Source organism: Leucopleurus acutus (genome assembly GCF_964270905.1).
Source record: "Leucopleurus acutus genome assembly, chromosome: X".
Taxonomy (NCBI): domain Eukaryota; kingdom Metazoa; phylum Chordata; class Mammalia; order Artiodactyla; family Delphinidae; genus Leucopleurus; species Leucopleurus acutus.
The window spans coordinates 95,134,590-95,149,161 of record NC_139148.1 but is presented as its reverse complement, the minus strand read 5'-3'; the positions used below and the strand labels follow the sequence as shown (position 1 = coordinate 95,149,161).

At 47.1% G+C, this 14,572-nt stretch overlaps 1 protein-coding gene across 1 annotated transcript; it reads left to right on the top strand.

The window, feature by feature from the left end:
- Positions 1-13,580: 13,580 nt before the first annotated feature.
- On the top strand, positions 13,581-14,018 carry KCNE5 (potassium voltage-gated channel subfamily E regulatory subunit 5; the record flags this gene model as incomplete). The annotated part of the gene is made up of 1 exon (XM_082864516.1): positions 13,581-14,018. The coding sequence occupies one exon, from the start codon at positions 13,581-13,583 to the stop codon at positions 14,016-14,018; it is 438 nt and encodes a 145-aa protein (XP_082720642.1).
- Positions 14,019-14,572: the final 554 nt, after the last annotated feature.

Below are 14,572 nucleotides of genomic sequence, written 5' to 3'. Positions count from 1 at the left end.
CTACATAGCAAGCAAAAAGAGTAAACTACTGCTACATGCAAAGACATGGATAAATTATGTTCACAGATAATTATGATGTACGAAAGAAGCTATTCACAGTACATTGTGATTGTATTTATATGAAGTTCGAGAATAGGCACAACAGACCTATGGTGATAGAATCCAGGATCATGGTTTTCTCTGAGGAGAGTGGTATTGCCTGGAAAGGGGCATGAGGGAATCTCCTGGCATGCTGAAAATGTCCCATATCTTGTTTACATGAGCATCCAGGGTAGGTAGGGTCAGACATGTCTGGCATGAGCAGGTAAGATTGATAATATGGAGGAGAAGTTGAAAGTTGGGTGTATTTCGGTGTGTTGGAGGAGAAGAGGATGAACCAATCGGGTTCATCATATTCTGTCCAGCATGTACTGATCATCAAACTGATCAGTCTTTGGAACAAATGTGTTTAATTAAGGGTGTGGGAGAACCTGAAAGGTTCATCTGATGAGAAGCATCTTTGTGGGCTTGATGGGGAGGAAGTAGACCTAGGTAGCTGTGAAGTAAGGGACACAGACAACTTGGGTGAACTTAAAATACCTGAAGTATGTCAGTATATTTCAGTGTTTGCACCCACTTTCAGTCTCAGTTGGGCTTAGTTTTGGAGAGACATGACGTCATGTGCCTAAAGTTCGTTTCTTACTCTCTTCCCGCTATTACCACCCTAGATCAGACCTTCACCCCTTTTGACCTAGAAGAGCTATACCAACCTCCTAACTAGTTTCTTGGCAAGTCTTTTCTTTCCATCACTGCCAGTATACTCAGTATACTCCATCTTGTATAGAGATCTGCCAAACTTACCTTCTTAAAATACCACCTTGTTGATGCTGTTCTTATTCAAATCAAAATGTCAGGTTGGTATTCAAGTCCCTGAATCAGAAGATCTCTCTTTACCTGTCTTACCTTAACTCCATTCTCTTTCACTTCTGTGTTTTCCAATCTGCCAAGCTCATCCTTCCAAGTTGTTCTTCACCCTGGCTGCACTTAGGAATCACATGGGAAGGTTAACAGCAATAACAATGACCAAAACCCAAACAAACAAAAAACAGTACCTGTGCCTCGTCCCGTCTCATTGGCCAACAGTGACCTGTTTGCTGGATCTGTAAATTCCTCTATTAACACCTGTCCTTAGGATTAAACTACAAAATAATTCACAGAAGAGAGGGCAGTTTTCACAGGTTACCAAAGAAGGAGGCTCCTGGTTAACTGTAGGCTCCCCTAACCCTCTCCTGTTGATATGGGATTGATTTTTCTTTTGTGTTGATAGATTAGCTATTTCCTTTGACACTTGAAAACCTGAGAGATTCTGAGAGAATGAGGTCTAGAACCATTTTATTTCTTAGAAGACACTCCTAAGGGTATCAAGAATCAGAAATGGGCTCTAGGGGTGGGACCGCTTGGAAGTGCTAAACATCAACTTTAATTCATATTTTTGCCTTGGGGCTGTGAGAAATCAATAATAAAAAAGAGTCAAGAGACTCCTAGGGACAAGGGAAAAGAAGAGAGAATATGTTGACCCATCCATGTGTCTCTTCAGAGTGACTTTTGAAGCAGAATTATGAAAATGGTTCTTTTGAGGTCAGGTATTTCTTCTTGTGCCCAGCTTTTTCTAGCTCGTAGAGTTATAAGAAGCTCAGAACAAGGTGTGTATATATATATATATATATATATATATATATATATATATATGTATATATCACAGACATGTCCACACACATTTTCTTCTTTATGGTCAACAGCTCTACCTTAGCTGTATCTTTGACATTCCTTAGGATAAGGCATTCCAATGCCCACGTTCAGTTTGGGATGGTGAACTGTATGTGTCAGTATAGGAAAGCAGCAATGTAGCGTCCCAAGAGTGGGAGAGAGACGGGGCCAGAGAGGGAAATCAGGAAGGTTTCCTGCCTAGTAACTGAATCACGAACTATTTGAGCAAGCAATGCACAGAGATGAGTTAAAATTTGTCAGATTTGCCCCCCAGCCTTCCTGGAGGTTGCATCATTTCTAAACTGGATCTGCATTTCATTAGCCATCAGGATTCTTGATGCTGAGAGAATTAACCTTTCTCAGGGAGTCCCAGTGAAGGAAAAGATGTGGACTCTTTCTGTTTCATTTCAGCAGGAGTCTTTGTTTTCTCTGCAAGACGCCCCTTTGGCTCTCTTTGCTTGTGAATTCTTCCCTTTTGCTCATGATATAAACAATAGCTCTCTCGACCCCATCTCCTGGGGTTGTGGGATATCTTGGTTGGCCTTTGGTTGTGCTCAGAGAAGAAAAACTCCAAACTGGCCTGGAGCTGGATGACCTCATTCTCTTACAGCTTTGGGATTTTTTCTCTGAAGTTTTAAAAGATGGCTTGGGCACTGAACTTTTCTTAGATAGCAAAGCCATTTCCATTTGAAGGCCCTCTTAAGTTCCAATAAGATTTCTTTTGTCTTGAAACATCACACTTAAGAAGTACTTCTGAGCCCTCTCCTGTGTAGTATTGCTAGAGAGGAGACAAAAGATGGTCTTATGCTCTCAGCATACAATGTCAGACTATGGGGGTGAATTAGAAGCTGAACTGTGAGCTGAAGACTAAATATGTAGGAATTTGGAAAAGACAGAGATCCTTTTAGGCTTCAGTTGTCTGGGAAGGCTTCCTTGGAGCCTCCAGTCTGCGCCTAATGCTGAAGAGGCAAGAGTGACTCTTACCAACTTCTAGCTAATAACAAAGAGTGTGTATTCATCTGCAGCGGCATCCCTTCTGTGCCCATCAGCCTGCAAGGACAAAGTGGGGTGAGAGCAACAGCAATGCCATGGGCCATAGCTTGAGATTCTCAACCAGAGATCTCCCAGAGATGCTAGGTGTGCCTGAGGTATTGATGCCCTCTGCCCTTGGAGTGGCCAGAGCTCCCTGGCAGGCTGCTCTCTTATCCATTTATCCTAGGGGGTCATATATGTTATCTATGTGTGCTGTGTGGTGAAAACAATTGGAGAGCACTATTCTAGATATATCCCTTGTCTGAGAAAGCCCTGGCAACACATGGTCACAGTGCTTTGTTTTCATGTCTGTAGTTTCAGACAGACTGTCAGCTCTGGGAAGGTAGACAGATTGTGTCTGTCTTGTTCACTGCTATATCTCTAGCGCCTGCCACTGTGCCCGGCACATAGTACATTCTCAGAAAATATTTCATGCAAGTCAAAACCACAATGAGCTACTACCTCACACCTGTTAGGATGGCTATTATCAAGAAGACAAGAAATAACAAGTGCTGGAGAGGGTGTGGAGAAAAGGGAACTCTCATGCACTGTTGGGTGGGAATGTTAATTGGTGCAGCCACTGTGGAAAACAGTATGGGGGTTCCCCAGAAAATTAAAACTAGAACTACCATGTGATCAAGCAATTCCACTTCTGGGTGTTTAAAGAAAATGAAAACATTGATTTGAAAAGATATATGCATCCCCATGTTCACTGCAGTATTATTTACAATAACCAAGATAGGGAAACAATCTAAATGTCCATTAATGGACGAATGAATAAAGAAAACGTGGTGTAGATATACAATGGAATAGGTGCAATAAGTCAGACAGAGAAAGACAAATACCGCATGATCTCACTTCTATGTGGAATCTAACAACAAAAAAAAGCAAGCTCATAGATACAGAAAACATTGGTAGTTGCTGGGAGGTGTGTGGGAGAAAAGGGTGAAGGGGGTCAAAAGTACAAACTTCCAGTTATAAAATAAATAAGTCCTGGGCATGTAATGTACAGCATGGTGACTATAGTTAATAACACTGTGCCGCATATTTGTAAGTTGCTAAGGGAGTAGATCTTAAAAGTTCTCATCACAAGAAAAAAATGTGTAACTGTGTGGTGACGGATGTTAACTAGACTTATTGTGGTGATCACTTCACAATATATACAAATATCGAAACATTATGTTGTCCACTTATAACTAATTAATGTTATAGGTCAATTATACCTTAATTTAAAAAAATATTTCATGAATGTATGAACAAATGAGAAAGTCTAGACCTTGAAGGATGAGTAAAACTTGGACAATGTGGAAGGGTTAAGCATTGGCAGGGAAAAACAGTATGAACAGAATCAGATGTGGTCATGGTGTGTGCCAGGCAAAATTTCGAGAGCAGCTGAGGGGCCCAGAATTATTCATGTTTTGAGGCAGTGGGAAATGAACAGGCTCCATCATGCCTGTTGAACATAATGTTGGATGAATAAAGAGCCACGGAAGCATTATTGCCCCCAAACAAAGTCAAAATTAAAACAAACACGTGGTAGTTGACACAACTGGTCTTGATTTTTCTCTTAGCATCTAATTTCAAGTCAGGCTTTGCCTACCCACTGTGGGAACCAATTTCTCACTTGGTCTGGGTCCCGATTCCAAGAATTCCTAAATGTTCCCACATCATCTTGCAGCCCAGAGGCCCTCACTGAAACCCCTGGCTCCCCCGAGGCAAGGATGCTGTGCAATGCCTCATGATGCAGGGGTGAGGGGAGGTGAACACTGTTGTTTTCCTTATTCATACGTTGCGGATGTTGCTTTCCACGTGGAGAAAGGGTCCGAATGGCTACTTCCTATTCAAAACATCTCAGATGTCACATCCGCGGGGACGTCTTCTCTGAGCTCTCCAAGGTTGAGTTAAATGCCTCTCTTCTGGGCCTCACAGCACCATACGCTTATTGTTAATAATGAAGTAACCACAGCTGACATTTTTGAACATTTAATATGTTCAAGGCACTATGCTAAGTGCTTTCCCAGCATTATCTTATTCAGTCCTTGCCACAAAATCCTACAGTGAGCGCTTTCTCTTATTATTTCCATTTTACAGAAGAGGAAACCGGAGCACAGAGAAGTTAAGTGACGTTGCTCAAGGTAACACAGCTGCTAGGTAGCCAAGCCAGAACGAAAATGCAGGTTTGTCTTATTTGCCTCTAATAGGGCCTTGACCACATGGCGTTGTAAGGGTCTGGGTAGCCCCCCCCCCCCCCGCCCCCTAGAGTTTTAGCTCCATTACGTCAGGAAGCAAGTCTCATCTAGATCCCCGGCTCCTAACGCAGGGCGTGGCACAGAAAAGGGCAACAAACGTGTGAGCAGAAAAACGAAGAAAAACAAAAACGCAAGGCTTCCACCAGATGGCGATGTGGGAGTCCCAGAGAAAAATGCCCTCTGGCTTCTTCCTTTCCCACAGAATACCCCAAGTCTTCACGTTGTTTTCCAGAGAAGACTGAGTGGGCAGGAGAAACGTTTTTCATGATAACGTTTAGGTATGAATTGACACAAATTTGACAATTTATGACCTTATGTTTTGGCCCCAAAGGGAAGGTTGACCTTACTCCACCCTCCTAGATTCACGCGCTTCTTTCAAAGATCTCAAAGTGGTTTTCAGACTCTTGTCATACACTAAAAAGCTAGAAATAAAATCCGAATTGCCCAAAGCATTGAAGGAGGCTGTGCACTGGAGTGGAAAGATTTCCTGACTGGGAGGCAGGAGACTTGGATTCTGATGGCTCTGCCATTAACTAATAGGGGACTTCAGGCAAGTCCTTTCTCCTCTCTGGACCTTCGTATCCTCAGCTGAAATATAAGGGCGTTAGATGAGGGAACACAGAAGCTCTTTTTTTTTTTTTTTTCCTGCTAGCCTCTGGGCAAAGGACCTTAGGCAGCAGCATTATAGCATGATGGTAATAGATTACGGACTCTGGTTCAAGTCTTGGCCACCTCCAAGCTATGTGACTTTGAGCAAGTTAACCTCTCTGGGCCTCAGTTTCCTCATCTGTATAATGGGGTTCCTGTAAGGATTAAGTGAGATAATGCATATAAAGTGCTTAACACAATGCTCGGCACACCTAAGCTTTCAGGAAAAGCTATTATCTCATAGAGTTAATTCACATTTTAGCAACTCCATCTAGAGTTTGGCTATACATTTAGTAGTCAGGAAAATGGGGGGGAGCTTTAAGTAATAAACCACAAACAATCAGGGTTGGTCCTATCATAAGAGCAAACGCATGTCATGTGTACAAGACAAAGTTAAGTGTGCGATTGAAGCAAAGAGCTGCAAAAGTAACCACAAACAATTGGAATCCTCATACATTACTGGTGGGAGTATAGAGAAATACAACCACTTTGGGAAAAGGTCTTGCAGTTTCTTATAAAGCTAAACTACATCTTCCCTGTGATCCAGCATTTCTCCTCCTAGATATTTACCCAAGAAAAAGGAAAACATATGTTTACAAAAAGATTTGTTTGAGGGCTTCCCTGGTGGCGCAGTGGTTGAGAGTCCGCCTGCCGATGCAGGGGACACGGGTTCGTGCCCCGGTCCGGGAAGATCCCACGTGCCTCGGAGCGGCTGGGCCCGCGAGCCACGGCCGCTGGGCCTGCGCGTCCGGAGCCTGTGCTCCGCAACGGGAGAGGCCACAACAGTGAGAGGCCCGCGTACCGCAAAAAAAAAAAAAAAAAAAAAAAAAGATTTGTTTGAGAACATTCATAGCAACTTTACTTTTAATAGACAGAAACTGGAAACAACCCAAGTGTCCATCAGTAGGAGAATGGAGAATGGATAAATGGATAATCAATAAACAAACTGTGGTATTGTCATACAATGGAGTACTACTCAGCAGTAGAAAGGAACAAACTACAGGTACATGTGACAACGTGGATGATTCTCAAAATCATCAGGCTGAGTAGAAGAAGCCTTATACAAAAGACTTCATACTATATGATTTCATATATATGAAGTTCTGTAACAGGCAAAACTAATCGACGATGGAAAAAAATCAAAGCAGTGGTTGCCTCTAGGGGTGAAAGGAGGGGATCGCCTGGGAAGCGGCAAGAGGAAACTTTCTTGAGTGGTGGTAATGTTCTACATCTTAGTAGGGGGCTAAGTTACGCAGTTACCTTTGTCAAAACTCAGCAAATATACGATTAATGTTTGTGTATGTCATCGAACATATATGTTACTTCAAAAGGAAAACAAAAGAATAATAAATATTGAACTCTAGTTAAGGATGGGTATGTGGAAGGTGCTTACGGGTGAAGTGTACTGATGTCTGCAACTTCAAAAAGAAAAGACACTGGATAGAGAGACAGATGGATAGGTGAGGGATGGATAAAGCCAGTATCAGAAAACATTAGCGGTAGAATCTGGCTAGTAACAAGGCACCACTGGAAAATTCTTTCAACTCCGCTCTATGTTTGAAATTTGCATAAATTTTTGGGAAAAAATGTATCCACAAAGTTCCATCTCCTGAATGGAGCCAATTTTTTTTTCAAATTTAAAAGCCTTCGTTGGAGGAAGGCAGACCTCAAACCCAGGTAAATATTTCCTGATCACCTACTATAATGCCAGGCACTGTTTCAGGCTAGGTGAGGAATACGAAGGGGAAGAATACAGCCCTCGCCCTCAAAAGGATTGTTGGGGCCATCTGACGAGCACACATATCACTGTTATCCTATGCTGTCGAGTTGCTAAGGACAGTGAGATTTCATCTAGCTGAAAGAGTGTCTTAAAAGTTCTCCCCACAAAAAAGAAATGATCATTATGTGAAGTGATATAGGCATTAGCTAACGCTACGGTGGTAATCATATTGCAATACACATGTACCAAATCAACACATTTGACGCCTCAAATTTACACAGTGTTACATGTCAATTATATCTGAATAAAAAATAATTTGTAAAAAAAAAGAAAAGGTTTCTGGTATTGGAGACATGTGGGTAGTTATTGCTGCAAGTATGATTGGAAGGCGTCTTCAAGCCAGAGCACAGAGAGTCTTGAAGTCCACACTAAGGTGATAATTTGTCAATCTGATGGGGCACATTCAAGAATTTTGAGCCAACAAGTGGCATCCTTAGAAAATTGCTGGGAGAAAGGGGCAGCTGCAGTAGATATCATTGCTTTAGAGGAGTCAGCAGGCGAGGGATCTTTTCATGTACCTGCTATGAACACAGGGAGCAGTGGAGGCATCCACAGGGAGGAAGGGGGTTCAGAAAGACCTGGGACAGCTCTGAAGTCCAAGGAGATGAGATCTTGGTTTCATCTTCTGGGAAACGGGAAGCTATTTGGTCTGTGCCCCTCTCCTACCTCTTTGCCCCACGATGTTGTGCCTCTGTAAGGCTATACTGGTTGTTTACAGCCAGCATCTATTCTGATTGTTTGCTAGTCCATTCTGATTGGTCAGTGTCCAAGACATAGGGCTGTTAGATAGATTTTTTAATATTTATTTATTTATTTTTGGCTGCGTTGGGTCTTCGTCGCAGTGCGCGGGCTTTCTCTAGTTGCGGCGAGTGGGGGCCACTCATCGATGTGGTGCATGGGCTTCTCAGTGTGGTGGCTTCTCTTGTTGCGGAGCACGGGCTCTAGGCACGTGGGCTTCAGTAGTTGCGGCACACGGGCTCAGTAGTTGTGGCACATCGGCTTCAGTAGTTGTGGCTCACGGGCTCAGTAGTTGTGGCGCACAGGCTTAGTGGCTCCGCAGCATGTGAGATCTTCCTGGACCAGGGCTCGAACCCATGTCCCCTGACCTGGCAGGCAGATTCTTAACCACTGTGCCACCAGGGAAGTTCCTGTTAAATAGTTTTAATATCAACCCTACCCACCTCATAGGGTTGCTGTAAGGTTAATTAATAGCACATGCTAGGCATTTGATAAATGAGATCAGGGACTATAGTTAATGTTCCAGTATGTGGCCTGATATAGGGTGACCCCAGCACAAGCCCACCAAGACCCCCAAGAAATCTTTAAGGTAGGCACTCGAAGCCCCTGGGGTGCATTCCAACCCATAAATATTGATCTTTATCAAACCCCAGTCCCCCCACCCCAAATATAGCATATATTCCCATAAAGCAACTGAGAAGCCCCAGTTGGACCCAGGAACTATCCCATTTACTCTCCTCCCTCTTTTGAATAAAGAGGGATCTTCCTTTTTCGAACAAGGTTTTGGACTCTAGTATTTGGGTCCAGAGTCAAAATTCTCTCCAGGGCTTCCCTGGTGGCGCAGTGGTTGGGAGTCCGCCTGCCGATGCAGGGGACACGGGTTTGTGCCCCGGTCCGGGAAGATCCCACATGCCGCGGAGCGGCTGGGCCCGTGAGCCATGGCCGCTGAGCCTGCGCGTCCGGAGCCTGTGCTCCGCAACAGGAGAGGCCACGACAGTGAGAGGCCCGCGTACCGGGAGAAAAAAAAAAAAAATCTCTCCAAATCAGAATTCTCGCTGGATTTCATGCCCACTGCTCATCCCACTCCAGATCCTGGCACTTGTCCCCCGTTCACAAAGAAGTGGCTGTAAGCCATCAAAGCCACAGACAGTTCACCAGTGTGACTTGTTCACTGATGTGTCTCTAGGACCCAGCACAGTGCCTTGCACAGTGTAACATGCGACAAGTGTTTGTTGAATAAATGAATGAATGAATGAGTGATTCATTCTGGGTCTGTAGTTGGTGCTTCACGAAGACTTTTTTCCTCCCCTCCCTCAGAGCGCATTGTGGCTTTGCCAACCTCCTGGACTCCAACAGTGCTTACCATCTGTGCCCGTCCTTTGGCAACTAGCCAAACTCAACTCAGTTCAATTCAACCAACTTCCATGGAGCTGCACTATTGGCAGGAAGCATTCACAGTCTCAAGGAATGGTGAAAGCATTTCCTAGCCCATGGCGCCTCAATTGTACTTTTAAAACAACCTTGGCATGGAACAGAACCTTTTCCAAGACTTTTTGAAAGTCTAAATACATGATTATAAATTACTTCCCTTTGTCAACACACTTGATTACCGTTCAGGAAATAAGTGAGTTCTGGACAATAGATCAACAGATGATTATGGGACAGGTATGGGACAGGTGTAGAGGGGCTGGAAGTCTGGGGAGGAATGAGACTCAGTCCTTGTCTGATGGATTCGGACTTTCATTAAGTGTGGGGAGGAAAAGGAGGTTGGCATCTCAGCCATTCAGGGCTGGGATTGAAGGGATGTCCAGCAGCTCCTTGAGTGAAAAGAAAGCCAGAGTCTCCCACACACACACCTGTTGTTTTTTTCTGAGGGTTGGGCCTTTTTAAATTTTATGACTAGTCTCCATTCCTGTTTCCACCCCCTTCTATACATCTCTTGCTTCCTGTGCCAGTCTCCTGTAAATTTCTAATTTGCTTTCTCTCTGGTAATTATTTATTTTAATGGAGTTAGAATTGGCCTTGTATGTGTTCATTAAAACATTATCTTTAAGGGGCTTCCCTGGTGGCACAGTGGTTGGGAGTCCGCCTGCCGATGCAGGGGACGCGGGTTCGTGCCCCGGTCCGGGAGGATCCCACATGCCGCGGAGCGGCTGGGCCCGTGAGCCATGGCCACTGAGCCTGCGCGTCCGGAGCCTGTGCTCCGCAACGGGAGAGGCGACAACAGTGAGAGGCCCGCGTACCGCAAAAAAAAAAAAAAAAAACAAAAAAACAAAAAAACAAAAAACATTATCTTTAAGAGCAAGAACCTGGAAATTAATCAGAAATCTTACGATAAGAGCTAATTTAAATACATAATAGCAGATCCATAGTCTGGAATACTGTATAGGTAGTAAAATGATGTTGTAAATAATAGTAATTGACACGGGGAAAAATTACCGGTATCTTGTTAAGTGAAAAAATAGGCTACAAAACAATGATGTATAGTGCCTGTGTGTGTGTGTCCATGTGCAACACATGTGCGCTCTTGTTGACTTTTCTTATTGGTGTTTTTCTGTGTTTTCCAAATTTTCTGCACTGAATGCTGCAGTCTGAATTGGGGCACTATCAAGAGGGGTGCATTGTAGGGACTCTGAGAGCACAAATAAGGGGAATCGAGCAAGACTTCCTTTTGTGAGTGTATTTTGAGGAAGGTGAAAGGCACAGAGTATTGGAGAGGAACTCGAGGAATACGCTGTTTTTCAAGTGCCAAGGAAGAAGGTGGTGTCTACTGGTGGTGAGGACTTCAGGTCCATCAGAGAAGACTGGGCTCCATTAAAGAAGCAGCGGGGAGCAACTCTGGGTCTCTGAACACAGGGGTGAGTGGATGGAAGTGGTGTTGGCGGAGGATTAGTCCAGCCATAGCAGGGTGGACTGGGTTGTAGGCAGGGTGATCTGCCAGGAGACTCTCAGTTTGCATGTTTGACCTGAGGTAACGGAGAGCTTGGATTAAGGTTGTGGCAATAAAACCAGAAAGGAAGGAGCGGATGGATTTGAGAGATGTTACCAAGAAAGAATCAGAGCTAGAGATTCAAATTTGGCTAAATATATGCCAGGTGGTAGGTGAAAGCATGTAAGGAGACACTTTCCAAGGAAATGGATGTTAAGAGAGAATAGCTGAGGATTGAGTCTTGGGGAATTCCAACAGTTAATGGGAGGAGGAAAGAAGAGGGGCCGGCAAAGGAGACAGAGTGATACGTCAGAGAGATAAGAGGAGAAACTTGAGAACTCAATGCCATGAGAGCCAAGGGTAGGACAGGAAGGAGTGGGTGGTTGATGGTATCAAATTCATCCTTGAGGTCAAAGATGCAAACTGAGCAGAGACCCTTAAATTTGGCCGGGAGGCGGCTGGTGAACTTACTTACAGAGAGTGGTTTGGGCAGAAAGCGCTGGACTCCAGAACGTTCCAGGGAAGGGAGTGGTGGGGAAATGGAGGCAGCCCATGTGACAAGAGTCATGTGTTATGACAGAGAACAAGGTCAAACTTTATTATTCTAGACCTGCTGCTCAACCATTTGAATCTACTGGCTCATAAGGCTGTTAAAAGTACAATACACGTTTAAATGATTGTTTTTATGCTACAGTGAAGGGACTTCTTCCTCCCACTGCCCCAAACCAAAAAAAAACCCTAGAGATTCTGGGCATGTTTTAACAGATCAGAGGAGTCTTTTAGCTTAACAGTCCTGTCTCTAGGTTGGTACTGCTTTGAGAATTTCCTAGCTGTGTCCTCTGTCGTTAGTCATGCCAACTCACTTGAACAATTCTTCCCTGAGCCCCTCTGAGGCGAGGACATTGAGGCAAGGTGATTAGGGGGGAGCCAGTGGTCAGGGGCACGTGGAATGTCTCTAAGATGTATGTAGAGGCTGTTAAGCAAGGCTCCGTTTGAGACCCTGGATATAGTTTGGTGCCAACCTCACTCCAACACACAGAAGGCTACAGCCCGGAGTGGACAGTGGGCTGAAGGGTGACTGAAGCAGAGGCATCAGAAAACCTTCTTTTTTTAACCCATGGCCCCTGAAGATTGAATGGTCCCTGGACCGAATGGTCTTGAACAGGCACCTTGGTTTGCAAGGGATACATAAAGGCATATAGCTTTGTTTCATTCCTTCTATTACTTGGCAATCATATACAACCCTACCCGACCAGCACTACATTTTTTTTCCTACTCGCTGTCTAGAAATCAATCCTTTGAGCACTTTCCCTTTGTGAATCCCAGTCTGTTTCCAGTTTGACATACTATGGATTTATTTGTCTTAGTGACTTGTTTTCCCCTAAAGGAAGATACCCTCTGAGAAAAAAATGGCTGCCTCATGAGCCAGCAGGGCCTAGACCTGTTCCCAAGCCCCAGAGAGGCACAGAACTGAGTATCTGGCTAATTGCACGTGGAGGTAAGCATATTCTCTAGAACTGGCACTTTTCAGATCCCGAGACGTCTAGGGAGTGTAGCCAAAGGGCCTTTTAAATGTCCCTGCTCCTTTTAATGGAAGAACTTGGTTGCATTTCTGGGAAGATGGCTTGCCGCCCACGGGAAACAGGGTCATATCATGGATGGTACACTCACACGCTAAGATGTGGAGGCCCCTCTAAAAATGTGATAGGAAATCAGAGCAGGGGTACTTCCCAGGAGGCTGGTATAATATCAGAACCCTTTTTTGGAAGCCCCGGGCGTCCTACTCCACTTCAGTCACCAAATTTGTCCTGAGCATCTTCTGAATAAGATGCTCACCTCGGTCCAGGGGAAGCCGTGAGGGCTGGAAAGATAGGCCAGGGTTCTTGTCCATGGGAGTAATCACCCGTCCTGAGATGTGGACCCGCGGTCTCGGCTGCCGTTTCGTGAGTGCTGATGGAACCCCGGTGCAGGACCCGCCTCGTGGGGGCCAGATGCTGTATCTGGGCCAAAGCTGGGCCTGCAGGGCAGGTGGCCAGAACGTGGAAGGAATTCTCTTCCGCAGCCCGGGGTCTACGCTTGGCCCCAGCGAGCCGCCCTGCCAGCCTCTGCCGCCCGGGGCCCCGCGCATTCCGCGCGCCCCCGCCCCCTCCGCCCCTCTCCCGGCCTCGCCCCCTCCCTCGTCCCCTTCTCCTCCCCCCACCAGCTGTCCCCTTTCCCCGGGGCGGCGAGACAGCCGGAGCCTGGGAAGAGGCGGCTTCGGGCCGAGGGGGCGTGGTGGGGAAGGGGAGGAGGCGCCGGGGTGAGGGGATAAGGAGGCCCGGGCGGCGGGGTCCCCCAGCCACTGCGTCGCCCGCCCGGGAGCCGGGTGCAGCCGCCGCCGCTCGCCCGCATCCCCTCGGCCCGGCCCGGGGGCAAGGTCAGCAGCGATCTGGAGCCGCCGTGTCACTCCCCGACAGCTATGAACTGCAGCGAGAGCCAGCGGCTGCGGACCCTGCTGAGCCGCCTGCTGCTCGAGCTGCACCACCGGGGCAACGCCAGCGGCCTGGGCGCCGGCCCCGGCCCGAGCATGGGCATGGGGGTCGTGCCCGACCCCTTCGTGAGCCGCGAGGTGACCAGCGCCAAGGGCAACGACGCCTATCTCTACATCCTGCTCATCATGATCTTTTACGCCTGCCTGGCCGGAGGCCTCATCCTGGCCTACACCCGCTCCCGCAAGCTCGTCGAGGCCAAGGACGAGCCGTCCCAGGCTTGCGCCCAGCACGAGTGGCTCCCGGGAGGTGCCCCGGCCGCCGCCGACGCTGAGACAGCCGCCGGATCGCCCGCCGAGGACCGCCGCCCGCCCGGCCCCGCCGGGCTGCCCGCCCCGGCCCTCGTCCGGGCCGCCGAGGGGGTCTAGAGCCGCCGCCCCAGCTCGCTGGCTCGCCCGCGCCCTCCTCAGCTCGCTCATCCCTGGGCGCGGCACCCGCCTGCCTTGCCGCCTTTTCCTCTCCTCCCCTTCCAGGGCTCTCCTCACCTGAGGCCCGGACAACGTTGAGAGGCCAGGAGACCTTGTCTGGAAGGCCCTGGAAGAAGCACCACCCTACCCCCTCCGGGCCAGCCTCTCCCTCCTCTCCCCGCCCCCACCTCCGACCCCGCACAACCCACTGCACTAAACTGCCTCTGCTCTCTTGTCTTCAGACGGCCCTGAGAGCACGCTCCAGCCCTCTGGGAACTGAATCCAACACGTCCAGCACTTGGCATTGAATTGAAGCAATGAAGTCTATCCGAACTCTGGGCCGTCTAACTGGCAGCTGTTCCGGGGGCTGCCAGGGACTGCTCACTCTGTAGAGCCAACGGGCTTGCCATCACTGCCAGGCCGGCTGGGGCAGCTCCAGCTTCCTGTTGCCTTAGGGACAGAGACAAAGAAAATGAAGAGAACTCAGACATCTTTTCCCTCCCTCCTCCTTCAGC